Source organism: Arachis stenosperma, chromosome 2, assembly GCF_014773155.1.
Source record: "Arachis stenosperma cultivar V10309 chromosome 2, arast.V10309.gnm1.PFL2, whole genome shotgun sequence".
Classification (NCBI taxonomy): Eukaryota; Viridiplantae; Streptophyta; class Magnoliopsida; order Fabales; family Fabaceae; genus Arachis; species Arachis stenosperma.
Genome location: NC_080378.1, coordinates 97,719,108 through 97,735,323, shown reverse-complemented (window position 1 = coordinate 97,735,323; position 16,216 = coordinate 97,719,108). Strand labels below are relative to the sequence as shown.

General features: G+C 27.8%; 2 protein-coding genes across 2 annotated transcripts; both read right to left on the bottom strand.

Moving 5' to 3' along the window:
* Positions 1-12,438: 12,438 nt before the first annotated feature.
* On the bottom strand, positions 12,439-13,582 carry LOC130963241 (L10-interacting MYB domain-containing protein-like). The gene is made up of 2 exons (XM_057889374.1): positions 13,304-13,582; positions 12,439-13,176 (listed from the first exon to the last, which is right to left on the bottom strand). The coding sequence occupies exons 1-2, from the start codon at positions 13,580-13,582 to the stop codon at positions 12,439-12,441; spliced, it is 1,017 nt and encodes a 338-aa protein (XP_057745357.1).
* Positions 13,583-13,971: 389 nt separating this feature from the next.
* On the bottom strand, positions 13,972-15,114 carry LOC130963240 (uncharacterized). Its single transcript, XM_057889373.1, has 4 exons — positions 14,815-15,114; positions 14,614-14,725; positions 14,500-14,562; positions 13,972-14,399 (listed from the first exon to the last, which is right to left on the bottom strand). Exons 1-4 carry the CDS (start codon positions 15,112-15,114, stop codon positions 13,972-13,974), a joined length of 903 nt encoding a protein of 300 aa, XP_057745356.1.
* Positions 15,115-16,216: the final 1,102 nt, after the last annotated feature.

The following is a 16,216-nucleotide window of genomic DNA, read 5'->3' as shown; positions in this document are numbered from 1 at the left end:
AAATAAAAAAATACCCTTTTCAGTCATGATTCTTATTTTTATGAGACTTATTAGCCCCTAAAAAATATTGACAGAAGGACTAATTAGTCTCATAAAAAAAATATCAGGGGTCATAAAGGGTTTTTTTGTGGAGGACCTCGTCTTTCGAAGTAATTGTTAGGAATTATTTAATGTTTTTTCTTTTAATTTTTCGACCAACAATGTCTCAACTCTTTACTAACAGAGCACTATAAATATTTGGCTTTTTTTGGAGAAAAAGCTACCTCCAATACTAGACCTATTATTTGGTCAATAAGTCTAGATTTTTTTCAAGCACAAAAATCTCAAGACTAGAAATAGTAGGATTTGTTCTCATATTTTAATATATCTTTTTTTTTTAGTTTTTAATTAGATTAGAAGATTTTTGAATTCAAATTAAAAAAAAATGTTTAATAACAAAGCAAATGAGACGATCAGCTAACTAAATATAAAATAAAAATAAAAATAATTAATTGGAGTTAATTCTCTAATTCATACTATCAAAAAAATTTTTACCGTACAATAATATGTAGAGTTTAAGATCCGACTCTTTTTATCTTACTAACTGAAATTAAAGAATTAATAGATATGTTCCGTTTAAAATTAGAATAGACTAGAATTATAAACTTAAAATCTACAATCTAATGATCGAGTCAACTTAATGATTTTAAGTACATTTCATATAAAATCAGAGTGGAATAGGGTAATTTACATTTTCATGGTGAGAACATTCTCAATTATGAAAAGTGAGAATATACTATTACATTATTATGAGTAAGAAGTCATTTGAGCATATTTAAATAAATAATATATTCATATATAATAGATCTATGTGTCGTTCCATTCCATTTAAAATTAGGAATAGGCATAATCAAACCCACTTTTTACATATCTCTTATTATTTTAGACTTTATTTATTTCGTTGAGCTTCTATTAAATCAAGAAATAAGTTTAATTACTCATTTTTGTTATAGAATATGTATAAGATATCTTACAGATAATTTAAATCAAATCAATTAGATGTTCAATTGAGACTAATTTTAAAATAGTTATTGTTGCTGGAAGTTTAATATCTATATAAATATATAATAAAATAAAATTAAAATTTTTTATCATTATATAGAATTTAATTAAGATATTGTATGAAAGTGTTATTTCCTTTTTTTTCACATTGAATGAATTTTGAATTAGATAAGTTAAAATAAAATAAAAATTTTGGTGGTTGTATTTAATATTTTTTATTTTTCAATTTTAATCATTATATAATATAGTATCTTATTTAATATATTTATTTTATTTTATTAAATATCTTCATAATTTAATATATAAAATATTATATTCATAAAAAGTAATATTTTTTATTTTACTAATTTTTAATATTATATTTTATTAATAAATAAAGATTATCCAAATTTTAAAGAATAAAATGTTTGTTATGTTTAATATTTTTAGTTTGGTTTGTATTCATATTTATTCTGCTTTTTTTTTTTTACCAAAGATAGGAGACTCGAATCCGCAACCTCTTAATTGAGTATGGAGAGACTATGCCATTTGAGCTATTACTCATTGGCATATTTATTCTGCTCTTTATTTAAGTAGTTTTTTGTTAGTAAAATTATTTGAAGTCTATATTTTTTTAATCCAATTGTAGATATTATGTTAATAATATTCTTACGCTTTTTACTTTTAGATTTTGCTTGACAAATTACTGTAAATTTTTGATAAAATAGTCAATTAGAATAAATATTTTTAAAAAAAATTAGAATTTATTCACAACTAAAGATTAGAACATTTAAAAAATTTTAAAGATTAGATAAGTCTTATTATGTAAATTCTCAATTTATATCAGTATATTAAAATTAAACTCTAAAAATATTGGCATAAATAAAAAAATTTATTTTGTCTAATTTTAAAATAGAAAAATTTTTATTTTGAAATCATTTTGTTTTCAATTTATATCAAAATAATTATATTTTTTATTCTTTATTGCATTAGAATGTTAAATAAATTTAAACCATAAAATATTACATTATTATGTTATTTATTTAAACAAACATCAGTCACCTACCAAAGGGGGGATTATTTATCCTCAAAAGAAATAAAAAATTGGTAAGATTGGTCAATATTGTAAATGTATTAAAATCATTAATAGAAAATATATATTGTAGTTTGATAAAAGTCAAGAATTCTAATTATTTGACCAAATAAACGACTTAATTATTAAGTGTCTTACATATAAGTTCATATTATCTTTTCTATTATTGTCTTTTCCTTGTTAGCGTTGCTTATTTGCTATACAATTTTGTTTTTTTATTAAAAAAAAAGGGAAATAATAGTGAAAAAGGGAAAGATCGCCGCTTGGCGGTTGCTACCCTGCGGAGGCTGTTAATAGTACGAAAGCGAAAGAATGAGACCAAATCCTCAATAGTCAATACAAATAGAATCTTCTAGCTTGCGGAAATTCCAATTAACAATTTTAAAAAATACCCCAAATTCTACGATCTAATTTTCATTGTTTTTGAAATTATGTGATGATGATATGATTTAGGGAGACTTATGAGTTAGCCAAAGCACAAGAGCCAACATAGGTGGCTCTAAATCATCCAACTTGGGCCTGCCACTTTTTTCTTTTTGTTTGCTGCCGAATGATGTCATTAAAATAATAAAAAAATAATTAAGTTGGGTTGGTCTAACGATTAATTCATTAGTCCACTTAAAAAAATATTGAGGTTCGAATTCTACTTTATATATGTAATAATTTATTGACCAATAATAAATTTTTAAATGAAACTTAGTACATGTCGAAATAAAAAATATCGTAAAAAAAATAAATAAAAATTAATCTGACATAAATTTATTTAATCTGCTAAATATTAGAGATTTAAATCTTATTTAATATATACAGTAATTTTTTGATCTGCCATGAATCCGTCTTTGATATGTCGGATTATGATTGTGAGATACTATAAATAAAAAATAATAAAGAATTAACAACATTTATGAGTAAGCATACGTTAGGATCTTTTAACTACCCCCAATTTTCTAATGTTATCTGTACTTCATAGTTCATTACTTTTCAATTTCCATTGCTAGGTGGTTTGTATCTAACTTTTTCCTTATATAAAAAAAGGATTTTCGTGTCTAAGTATTTATTTATAATCACACTATCTTTAATTATTGAGAAGAAAATCTTAAATTTATTACTATCACATAATTGAAATATAAATAATATTATATTAAAATCCATGTTCATAAGTTTATTAATGTCTTCAAATTTTCTATTTAGAGAAACCCTTTTTTAATTTAAATGGAAAAAATCATTATTTACCATTATATTCAATACAAGAAGATAAATTTAACCAAGTGTTTAAATGAACAAGTAACTTTTTTTAATAAACTAGTAAGGGCCATCTAGTGTATAGATGTGTCTGTATAGATTTTTGTCTTTTTGTGGCTGAAAAAGCGTGTCATTAAAAGTGTTGCTTAAAGAGAAAGTGTTACCCTTAATCGTTAACTTGGCTAAGCGTCTTTTCTTTTAATTTCTTTTTCGAAATTTTTATTAACTCTTCGATTAATTTGCCAATTCATAATAAAAAGTATTGACCGTATTACTAGTATTTATAATTCTGATTTTTCAATCTTGTTTTAGTTTATAATATTCTTTTTTGCATGGATTATTGTATATAAAATCTTTTATCTGTTTGTCTTTTTCTTTAATATAATTTCTTAAATCCTCAAAAACTTCTTTTGTTTCTACATTTTCTGTTGTTTCTAAATATCTTTTTAATTTTTCAACTTCATTTTCCATTTTTTCTTTTAACAGCTTTAATTCTTTTAAGTCATAATATGATTTTCCAGGCATTTATAAATTTTTTAAGTTTAACTTCAACTTGTTTATATTTATTCTTATTTCTATCCTTTTTATTATAAGGTCATCAATTTCGATCTGAAGATTATTTAATTTTCTTATATACTCCTTTATTTTACTTTTTAATTTTTTCGCCCTCTTCCTATTTATTTTATTTTCTGGTCTTTCAATCTTTGTATGCTTCATTATTTATCTTAGAATTTCTGCAAATTCTATCATCGATTCATCACTATTTTCTAGAGATTCTATTAATTTTTCTAGTTCTTCGACTTCTCTTTTTAACTTGCCATAAATTATTTTTAGAGCTTCAAATGCTCTTTGATTTATTTCAGAAAATTGTAAATAATTCAACCGATTTTCTCTTTCAAAGAGCTCTTGTTTCTTGTCTTGATAAGTTACATATATTTTTTCTTTATTTATTGTCATAATTTAATGTTTAGGGTTTCATTTAATTTTTCGACCTTTTTTGTTAATTCTTTTATTTCAGAATTTTCTTCTTTAATCTTTAACTTGGATAAACTTAAAGGGCTATTAATTTTAGATTCTCTTATTTGAAAATTCGATGAAACTAATTTTTCTGATGGTTCTTTTAATAATAGAACTGGGTTTTCAATAGCTTTATATTTTGGTATTTCTGTTTTTACAATTTTCTGAAATAATTCATCAACATAAATTCTTTCTCTGTTTTTAAATATTATACTATGATGGCTATTTGTTAAAGCATAATTTATTGCATATGTAATTGAAAAAGGTTCATCGTCTTGTTCCATTGGATTCTTTCTATGAAATTTATAAGCCAAACTTATAGATCTTCCAAGGTTTTCAGTTGATAAAGGTATAGCATATCCAAGATGGGCATTGAATTTAACATTTACGTTTGCCAAGTTTCCATGAACAATTCCAATTATTTGATCTATTGGGTCATCAGTAATTCTTTTATCACAGATTATTAAGCTTATTGGTGAATTAATTCCTTTCATATATGTAGATTTGATTAAGACTTGTATAGTACTAATATGAATCCATCCAATTTTAGATCTTTTTTATTGATCCTTAATTTTCTCAATCTGTTTACTCAATTCTTCATCATTTATCAAAGCTATTTCAAGTTCTCCATTGGCGGATTTTATCTTTATAGGGGCTTCAAGTTAAATTTTTCATAGTATATTATATTTTTTCTATTAAAAACTTCTTTTAAAAGATTTTGTTTATTGAAATTTTCATTTGATTTGAGATTTAATTCTATTTTTAGAACAGCCTATTTTTCATTATCTAATAAAGCAGTTAATCTATAATAATCAGATTCTTCTGTTAATTCTAAGCTTTCTAAATAATTCATAACTAAGAAATTAGGATAAAGGCGTACCTTTTTGGAGAAAAACTTCATTTATTTAATATATTTTACATAAGATGTTTTTATCACCAGAGGGGAGATTGTAGATACTAACTCCAGAGGGGAGTTTAGAATTGGTTTTTCCTAAGGGAATTCTTCTTCAAACTATAGAATCGCCTCGGCAGCTTCCTCCTTGCTCTCCTAGCATATAAGTACTCGTAGCCTCCTGCTTTCTATTGTTTGATGATTTCTACAATTGCCTAAGCAACCTATTTATAATGGTTGGGTCTGATGGACAATTCCCATCCTTACCCTTCTTATGACGTCATTGCTTACGTCATTGTTTATTATCTTGCACCAGCTACATTGTTGGTGCTCTATGACCTAAGCGCTTACGTCACTATGCAATAATGTTGAGAGATGCTTCAGATGTGCTGTCCTCCTCTTTCATTATGTGACCTTCAGATGCGTTGTCTCCTTCCTTTATCATGTGGGTTGATTCCGTTTCATTATTGCTTTCTTCAGATAACTCTGAGACACATAGCTGGCACTTGTGGTCTTCTCTGTCTTTTATCAAATAGCAGAGATTCCTTTTTATCCCTTCGGGGAGCTTTTCTAAGAGTCCAGATAAGTTGTAGAATGCTGATTCAAATTCCACTAAGAGTCTCATCTCTCTTTCTTCAATTTCATTCCTTTTACTGGACACAAGCAAAGTATTTCTGCTTTTATAATTGATTCTTGTGTGAGATTCCCTTGTTATCTTTTGAGTTCTTTCGAAGACCCTTGCTAGTGTGCTGGCTAGTCTTCCTTCATGGCTGTAGATTGTTAAATCTTGAATTTGATCAATTGGTTGAAAATTTCCTGGGAAGACGGACATGAAGATTACTTGATGTGCTGGAACCAAGCATTCTTCTTCTTCATTAAAAATAGGTTGACTATTCGTAAATTTTAGGGATATATCCCTTGGATTTACGTTGTCAATCATATTTTTAAATCTCTTTACTGCATCAATGAATCCTGCAGGAAACTCACTAATAATTTTCAAATCATTAAAAATTAAAATTGTATCAATTAATCCATACTGGAAAAACTGATAGGTGTCAGATGGGGAAGCATCTGGAAATATAACCAGCTTTGTTAGCTGTTCTTTGGCAATAGGATAATATCCCAAGATTGCTCTTTTTTCTTCAGTCCAATTTAGGACTATGTTAAGGGTTTCTCTGAGATTTGATCTACATACCCTTTTCTTTTCCTTGATTTCAGTCCTTATAGGAATGTTTCTTATTATTCCTGTTCTCTGGGTTTGAATTGGAGCTTTATCTGCTCTTTTTAGGGTTTGCTCTGGATGAAGAGCTTCATATTCCCTGAAAGATTCTTTTGCTTCTTCCAGTGTTAAAAACCCTCCTTTATGAATTATCCTTGATTGATGTGTAAATGGTGCTGCTTTTTCCCAGGCATCATATACTCCTTTCATGGGGCCATTATAAATTACATAATATTTTTTATCTTGGGTGGATTTTTTGATAATTTCAGCAATTGTTTTATTTTCTGGAATTTTTTCTTCACCTGATTTGTCCACCACGCTTAGCTGGCTGAACTCTGATGGTTTTGGTTGTTGTGTTGATTTCATTTCTTCGATGGCTTTCTTGAGGGATTGGATCTGTGTCCTTATTTGCTGACAATGCTTGCATTTTTCAAGTTCTTGTTCGTATTTCTGAATTTCTTGATCTAATGCGTTGTAGACGAACTCCATTCTCTTGTTAATGTATCTGCAATCACATTTTTGTCACCTTTAATATATTCAATTTTTATTGGATATTGTAACAAAAATAATTGCCATCTTACCAATCGTCCATGATTATAATCAACTTTAAAATTATATCGTATGAAACCTGTTAGATAACTTGAATCTGTCCTTAATGTAAATTCTCTGGGTAGTAAATCAATTTTCCATTTCTTAAGAGATTTAATTGATGCTAGAGTTTCCTTTTCATGAGTGGTATATCTCCGTTCTGTTGGAGTAAAAGTCCCTGAAATATACCTGCAAAGTAATTCCTTTGGAGAATATTTAGAATCTAGTGATTCTTTTTCTTGTTCCAAACTTTTTATAGCTTTCTTAGCTTTTAGACATCCTGACCAAGTTATGTCTGAAGCATCTGTTTCTACTATTAAGTAGTCATTTTCTTCTGGAATATAAAGTTCTGGAAGTTTTTCACATAATTCTTTAATCCTTTGAATTTGCATACTATCTTTTTCATCCCATTTCCATTCTTTTTTAGTACTTATTTTTGGAAATAAGCTTTTAGTGTATTCTGTTATATTCTTTAAAAATCCTTGATCAGAAATATAATTTATACATCCTAAAAATATTTGTAATTATTTTCTATCTTCTATTTTATTAGGAAATAAATTTACCTTTTCTAGGACATTTGGCTGAAGTTTTAGCTTTCCTTGAGTGGATAGAATTAATCCAAGAAACTCTATTTCTTGTTTTGCTATTATTGCTTTCTTTTTGCTAAGAACTAGTCCTTTTTCTTTACATCTTTCTAAAACTATTAATAATTTTTGAAGATGATCTTCTTTATCCTGTTTTGTAAAAATTAGTATATCATCAATGTACACTAAAACAAATTCATTTAACTCTTTTAGATTTTCTTCCATAAATCTTTGATAAATACCTGGAGCTTGTTTTAATCCGAATGGTAATACATTCCATTCATAGAGTAACACACTTGTTGATTCTTTTGTTGGGCAAGTAAAAGCAGTTAATTTCTTTGTTTCTTCGTCTAAACGAAGTTGCCAATATCCTGATTTTGCATCAAGAGATGAAAACCAAGTTGCTCCTTTTATCTTTTCTAAAATAGAATCTTTTCTTGGAAGTTTATGAGCATCACCAATAGTTGCTTCATTCATCTTCTTATAGTTAATAACCATTCTTCGTTTTCCCCTTTTAATTTCATTATCGTTTTCGACATAAAAGGCTGGAGCCGCATGAGGACTTTTACTTAATCTTATAATTCCTTTTTCCAAAAAATCTCTACATTCTAAAGAGAACTCTTCTCTATCTCTTGCGGAATAAGGAATTTTATTTGGAACATTTATCTCTTTTGTAGGATCTTTTAATTTAATGCTTACTAATTCGTTATTTGTATTTTTAATATCTAAAGGATTTTCAGCACAAATTTCATCCAAAAGTTCCTCTATCTTTATTTCAAGATTATTTTTTGGAATGTTTATCTGAAAGTATAAATTTAAATAACATGTTTCTAATATAGGAAATATTTTAAATTTTAAGATCTTATCTATAGTAGTAGTTGGTATTTTTATACGTTTTGATTTTTGATTTATTGAAGAATCGTGTGGAGCTTTTAAAACTATATATGTTAATTCTTGAATGAATGGATGATATAGTTTTAAAAAGTTATTTCCTATGATAAAATCCATTCCAGAATCTAACATATATATAGATGGAACAATGAACCTATAATTTTGAATAAAAATTTCAGCCATCTCTACTTTTTGGTCAATTTTATGTATTGATTTATCAGCTATTCTAACTCTTAATGGTTTCTTTAATTTTTTCCAATCAAGTTTTATATTTGAACTAGCAAAGCATTGTGTTGCTCTAGAATCTATAAAAGCATTTATAAATTTTTCTGTTATTTTTATAGTAATAAATGTGCCATTATTACTCAGTCTCTGAGTCTGTTTCTGAGACATATTAAAAAATATAATCTAGGTTATCATCAGATTCCTCTAAAGGTTCCATGAAACAAGACTTAGCAATTTCTATTTGTTTAGTAAGATCTTTTTTATCCTTTTTTTTCGGACATTCATTTGCATAGTGTCCTTCTTCTTGGCAATACCAACACTTACAGTTTTCTTTTTTATTTGGGCAATAGTCACTTTTTTGCCTTTTGTTTTTATTGTTATTTCTTGTTCTAAAATACCTATTTTTTCTCCAGTTTGGATAGTATTTTCTTTTTCTAAATTGGTATTTTCTTTTTCTCTAAAAATTTTTATTAAGCCCATATTTTTGGGGTATCTCTTCATTATCCTGACAGCAAATTCTAATTATATTTGCAAATCTTTTTTGAGTTGCTTCTTGCATACAACGTTCTTTTATTTCCTCTCTTATTGCAGCGGTTGCTCCACCAAAATTATTTTCAATTGTCCCTCTATTTATTTCTCTTATAAATCTTTCCATTATAAATTCATTAGCAGGATATGAAAGTTTTGTTATATACATACTAAGATAATGATTTTTATCTTCTTCTTTTAATTTGTAATAATGTATTCTATATTCACATATATAAGATTCCACATTAAATAGATCATATATCTGGATATTAGCTAAATAGTTTTTTGCTTCTTGATATTCTTTATTATAGACTTTTTGTCTATGATCTATAATATTTTTTCCAAAAAATTCTTTATATAGAATCATCATTATATATAATATCTTATCATAAGCTGTTGTTTTTGTTGCTAAATCTTCTATTATTTGGTTTTCTATTGATGTCATATAATCTCTTATAGTTCCTTTAGTATGAAATCCTATGTAATTCCAAATATCTCTTCCAGACAAATCACTAAACTTTGGATTAGTAAAAGCTTCTAATAAAAAGGGATTCAACCAATTTTCGAAAATTTCTTTTTCATTCTTTTTACAGTCTAAATCAAGCATTCTTTCTCCTTCCATTTTCTGGATTTTAGGAACGTATTTTGATGATATTTTTGTATATTTTGAATCTTTATTTATAAACCCTTTTTTAAAAGCATAATTATCAAAACCTGTTTCCCATTTATATTGAGATTGGTTATTTTTAGATGTTCCAGCTTCATTTTTTACTTGTATTGAAATTGCTGGTTCTTCGTCACTTGAATAATCTAGGATGTGTTCTTCATTTTCTATATTTTCAGAATTTACTAATTCTTCTTCTATTTGAAATCCTTGTTCCATAATATTATTTTCTTGAGCCATTTTTAATTGTTTAAAAAGCATTGTAACTTCTTCTAATTTTTCTTCAATATTCATAATTTTAGTGGTGGTTTTACTTTTAGATCTGTTATGTTGATTATATTTTGAAAATTTTCTTCTTTGGGATTCTCTTTTTCTTTATTTCTTTGAAATTTTATGGATACTAATATTTCTTCAAACATATCTACTATAGAATTTAATTGTGGGTTAAAAGTATGATAAAGATGTGGGGAATCATTTCCATGGTAACATTTCTTAGAAATTCCGTGTGAAAAATAAGTTTTTTCAGGTTTTTGAAGTCCTTCAATAAAACTTATAGTAAAATAAAGATTTTGAGAAAAATCATTTTGTATTGATTTTAAGAATTCGGTGTCATTACAGTTAACATTAGTTAAAATCATTAATTTTTGATCTATTAATTTTGATAACTTGATTATTTCTTCTCTTAAATCTTCTAATTTACTTTTTTTCCATTAGGTGACGCTTTTCTTTATGAAGAGTTACGGTTTAAAATGTGGCTTTAGAAAGTGTGGTGTAAACAAATCTTTAAATCTGTACCAATTTTTGCTCTGTATACTAAAATTCACCAACTAGTAAATATTGGTTTCTGGAGAGTACCAATAATTATTTATTATGTATTTTATATATAATTTACATATTATAAATGAAAATAAATAATTATATATAAATTTAATTTTTATACATTATCAGTATAAATTATATATCTAATTATATAACATTATATTAGAAAAAATAATTAATTTTATATTCACATAAATTATTATTAAAAATGGATATAATTAATTAATTATACTACTGTGATAATATTTTATAAATTTCATATATAATTTAAAAACATTAATTAAATGCGTTAAATGTGTAAATATCTCTCATCATCTATTCATCTATGAGGCTTTGATGATAAAATAACAAACACTTGGGATTACACAAAAAGAACCAAATATTTTGGATGTTGGGAATTTGCCTAAGGACCTGGACAAATGGAGGCACAAGATTGAGTCCAACTAAACTGAGCAAGTTGAAAAAGGAATCTTACCTGAAAATTAGGAAAATAGAATTAGGGAGTTAGGTGCAGCATAATAACCAAAACATGAGAAATAGAATAAACTTAAATCAGTCACACTTGTTTTTTTTTTGTTTCCTTGTACTTCTTAAATTTCGAAAAAGTGGCAGAGTGAAGAACGTGCACAGGGCTGCAGGGCTTAGTAACCGCAATATTAAACGGTCGCGCATGAAGGTGAAAAATGAAGAGAGGAAGGAAAACGTGGAAGAAGACGCGAGAACGTAGAATAAAACAGAGAAATACTAATGATAGGGGTTTTTAGACTCTTACACTTTGTTTGGGGTGGAAAGAAATAGGAAGGAAAGAAATTGAGTGAAAAGAAATAGAAAAGAAAGAAATAAAAGTGAAATTTAATTTTTATGGGTGTGTTTAGATGGAAGGAAAATAAGATGAAAAGATATTGAAAGATAAATAATTTATGTTGTTTGTTTGGAAAGAAAAATGGAGAGAAAAAATGAATAAGTTATATAATGACAATATTACTCTTCAAATAATATAGTAATATTATTATGTATACAATTATGTAAATATTCATAAATGTGATTAAATAATAACAACAAAATTTAATTATATTTATAATATAACAAGTTAGAAATACAAATTTGATAAAATAATAATAATAATAATAATAATAATAATAATAATAACACAGTTAGCGTGATCAAATTAGATAAAATATAAATTTTATTTTTATTTACTACTCATGTTAATACATAAACTGAAAATAATTTCATTAGAAAAAAATATCTAAATCAATAATTACATGTACATAATTTTAATGAGGCTAACCAATCACATTATATGATTTGATTAATATATGATGCCTTATATTACACTTACAAATACACATAAAAAAAATATTACATGATCCAGTCATTACATATGAAACTAACAAACTTAATACAAGGACCTTTTTGATCAAATCATTACTAATACCATACACTTTTTTTACTAAGTCACTAGTAGTATAGTTAATAATAGTTATAGTTATGAAAGTCACAAAATACAAAGACATGAGGTATTATCATGATAAGCCTTAATTAAGTCATAGATATGTTACCCACAAAATATGAAGATACTTGTACCTATCTTGATGTAATAGTTATATTTGTGTCAGTCTCAAAATATTAGCCACATTACTAGGACTATTGTTCTTAGAGTGCACCTGCTTCTCTCATCAATTCATATAATGTGGCAAGACGTACGTCAGCCGGAACACCAAAAAATTCCCTCTTAGTTCTATCTTCTCTGCATAAAAAGCGGTAACACCTCATGCGCAATTCTGACATCACACATAAATTCTCTAACTCAGTCCACACGTCATTCTCAGAGTAAATGCGAGGCCTACTTTGCTCAAGAATCACAAGACTCCTTTCAGCTCTTCGCACTTGTTGTTTAGCAATTTGAACTTGCTCCTTAGCTACCTGCACTTGTTCTTCAGCTGTTAACACTTGCTTTTCAGCAATATTTATTGATCTCTCATAAAAATGATTCCCATCTTTCATCATGTCAGTCAATGCTTGAATGCCTTTACTCATTGTTTCCATTTCTGATTCTAATTTATCACTCATGGTTGTTTTGCGTTTAGTACTTCTTGATGATGTTTCTTGAGAGCCAGTTGATTGGTTAGATAAACCAATTTCAGGACTATGACCCATTGTGAAACTAGTAGCATGAGGAGTAACCGGATCCTCATTCCACTCCTCTTCCATATTTAAAAAACTATCATCATCATTCAAGTTAATTGTTTCTTTATGCTTCTCCCACCTTTTCACTTTTTCTTTGGCACTTTCAGCATGTTTTCCTGTTGCCCTGTCTGTACCATATATCTCAAATAGTTTATCATAATGTTTGATTGGAGTACGCATCCACTTTTTCACTTCTGGTTTTGCCTAAATCAAATAGAAGAATATTTACTATGACTGTGCCTATATGTAAAATCTATATTATTGAGATACTTCTTCAAAAATTACTAGTGACATTTAATACCAAATAAGAGAGTAAATGCATAAAGTATACCTTAATCAATTCTTCCCAAACTTCAGCTTCAGCCTCAAACATCTTTGTAATTGGATTCCAAGAAAATCCACTAAGCCCATGAAAATTATCATAACAAACTCCAAAATGATCCTTTAAAGTCTTGAGTCTATTCTTAAGATTCTCTTTGCGGATGTGGTTACCATACATAGATCTCAAATGTGAAAGTATGTTGTCATATGTCATTGTAGTAAATGTGCCATCCACTCTATTACCTTTACGACATTCTTCAATCAAAGCATCAATGAAGGTTGTATCCATTTCGTCGGTCCATCTTAGGGTATCCCGACTAGTGGCCTCACCTTGGCATGATGCTCTCTTTGCCATGAACACTTCTCAATCTACAAAACAAGTGGATAGAAATAACATCCGTAATCTTAAATCAAACCATTTGTAAACTATCTTATCACTTATTCAACAAATAAAGATTCAATACACTCCATAAGTACAACATGTGACAAAGTGATTCAATAATTGCACACCAAAGTTCTCAAGCAGAATATGATAACACTTCAAGAGGTAACATGAATTCAATAATAACAAATCATAGTTATAAAATCAACTCAGTGCACAGATAATACAACTAATAGCTTTTTTTGCAAAATTTTGTAAATGAGTGATCAGAGCCCTAGTTGATAGTCGGCCCACATTTAAGCAGCTATTTCATCCCTTAATATGGCACCCCGCCTATAGTCTTCATCTTGTTCATGTCGAACTACTTCATCCTCTTCTGGATTATTTTCTTGTAGTTCTCGGTCAACTTGAGCTATCAGATGTGGATCAGGATCTACACCCATTAAAAAGTTATGTAATATGCAACAAGCTAGCACAATTTCAGTCATAGTTTCAAAGTCATAATGTGGTTCAGTGCCACTTGTGATTATTGCAAATCTTTTCTTTAAAACTCCAAATGACCTTTCGATAACATGTTTCAATGAAGCATGATGAAGATTAAATAATTCCTTTTCATTTTCTGGGCCACGTCTTGCATACTCTTTTAAGTAATACCTTACACTTCGATATAGGGTAATTAATTCATGCTTAAGCATAAATCCAGCATCCCCAAGGTAAAATTTTCCTACAGAATCCATCATTGAAAATGATTAATTAAGTATAAACATACAAACTACTAATCTTTACCTACTAATGAGACAATATAGTTTTATGTACATGCTAACCTCGTGGAAGTTTAAGATTATCATCCCTCGATAATGCATTCTTAAGAACTTTTGAGTCAGATGCTGTTCCTTCTCAACCCGTTAATACATAGGTGAACTTCATATCAAAATTACATGCAGCTAATACATTCTGTGTCGGCCAGTCTTTTCTCCCTCGAAATTTAGGTTGGTCCGCTATGGGTACTTTGACACGAAAATGTGTTCCATCTATAGTTCCAATACAGTCCTAAATAATAGTTCATTATTTAATAAAGTAACATGAAATTGTATATATCAATCAAAACTATTTATTCACATAATTGTTCATGTCCATACCTTAAAATAAGGATAAAATCTATGATTGTGAAGGATCATCGGAGATATAATGGATGCAGATGGTTTTCGAAGAAATTCATCTTCTAGTACAATGATTGCCGATAACACAGCATGAAAGTGGCGGCTAACAGTTTCTCCAAACCAGTGGTAGAAAAAAGAAATGGTTCTTGTTTTCACATTATGAGCTACTATATACAAGAACCTAGCAACTTGCTCCTCTACTGTAACATGTTTTGTATCCCTCAGTTGACGTGTTGCTCTTAATTTCTCACACAATTGAAGAAATGCACCAGGGCCCATGCGTAGGATGTCACGACACTTATGAGTTTCTTTTAACTGTTGCATTAAAGTAGCTCGAGTTTGTTCTCGCCCAACCAATTTATGGGAGATGGATTTGTCAACCCGTGTAGACATAAATCTCAATAAATATAACATATGCACGATGTAACATATCAGTGTTATTGTACATAATTTCTGTCGTCTTTTCCAATCCTCCCTCAAAACTGTTAATATATGTTCTTGGTTTTCAAGGGTTAACATATTTTTCTGATTATCGACCCCGAACTTAAAGAAAAGGTTTAGTGGGAAATCACAATTAAGGAAGTCTTCCATATCGGGGACCAAAAACTTTCTTCATGATCAGCTTTATCCATTTAACAAGCACTTTGTAGTTTCAAATGTACAAATCGTAGGTTTACAGCACCAACAAAAACAAAAGAAGATAGCATCATATGTAAAGCATAAGCAATGCAGTTGAATAACTAGTATTCATATATATGACCTCCTAATCGAAGAATATAATTAATTGCTCAAGAATCTCAACCAATTCAAAGATAACAATTTTTTATACTTTTCGAAAAAATTTAAACATAAACTACATCTGAAAGAAAAAATAAAAAAATAAAAAACACAGTAAATTAAAAACAAGTAATAGGTGTTAATCTGGTTTTGGGTATAAATTTACATAAATATTAAAAAAAACTTATGGATATATAGAAAACAGTATGTTAGAAGAAAAGTACTAAACAAGAGACCATATTGAACATCTTATCTTAATGAAAAACAGGCAAAAAAATCTAAGCTACACATGAATTTGGTCAGAGACGACATATGCAAAGTACCTTGCAACTTTCCAAAATTACTTGTTGAACTTGAAACAGATAAAGTAATGGATTCTTTGATAGTCATCCCCAAGAAAGATAATTTTTTTATATATAAAGAATATTCACATGAAGATAGTAATTAACTTGTTATATGTTATATCATAAATTAAGTTAATCAAATCCTTTAAAATTGCTTAACGTTTTTTTACTTGTCCTTTTTAGATTAAAAAAATTATTTTAATCAACTTCAACATTTATCCATGTGAAAATTAGTTATGAATTTGGTGTACAACTAAATA

Excerpts from the sequence above, each read along its gene's own strand:
- LOC130963240 (XM_057889373.1), bottom strand. The coding sequence starts at position 15,114 with ATGGGCCCTGGTGCATTTCTTCAATTGTGTGAGAAATTAAGAGCAACA. Across the intron at positions 14,726-14,814 it reads GATTTTATCCTTATTTTAAG|GACTGTATTGGAACTATAGA; the intron begins GTATGGACATGA and ends ACTATTATTTAG. Across the intron at positions 14,563-14,613 it reads ACAGAATGTATTAGCTGCAT|CATCTGACTCAAAAGTTCTT; the intron begins GTAATTTTGATA and ends GAGAAGGAACAG.
- LOC130963241 (XM_057889374.1), bottom strand. The coding sequence starts at position 13,582 with ATGGATACAACCTTCATTGATGCTTTGATTGAAGAATGTCGTAAAGGT. Across the intron at positions 13,177-13,303 it reads TTTGGGAAGAATTGATTAAG|GCAAAACCAGAAGTGAAAAA; the intron begins GTATACTTTATG and ends TATTTGATTTAG.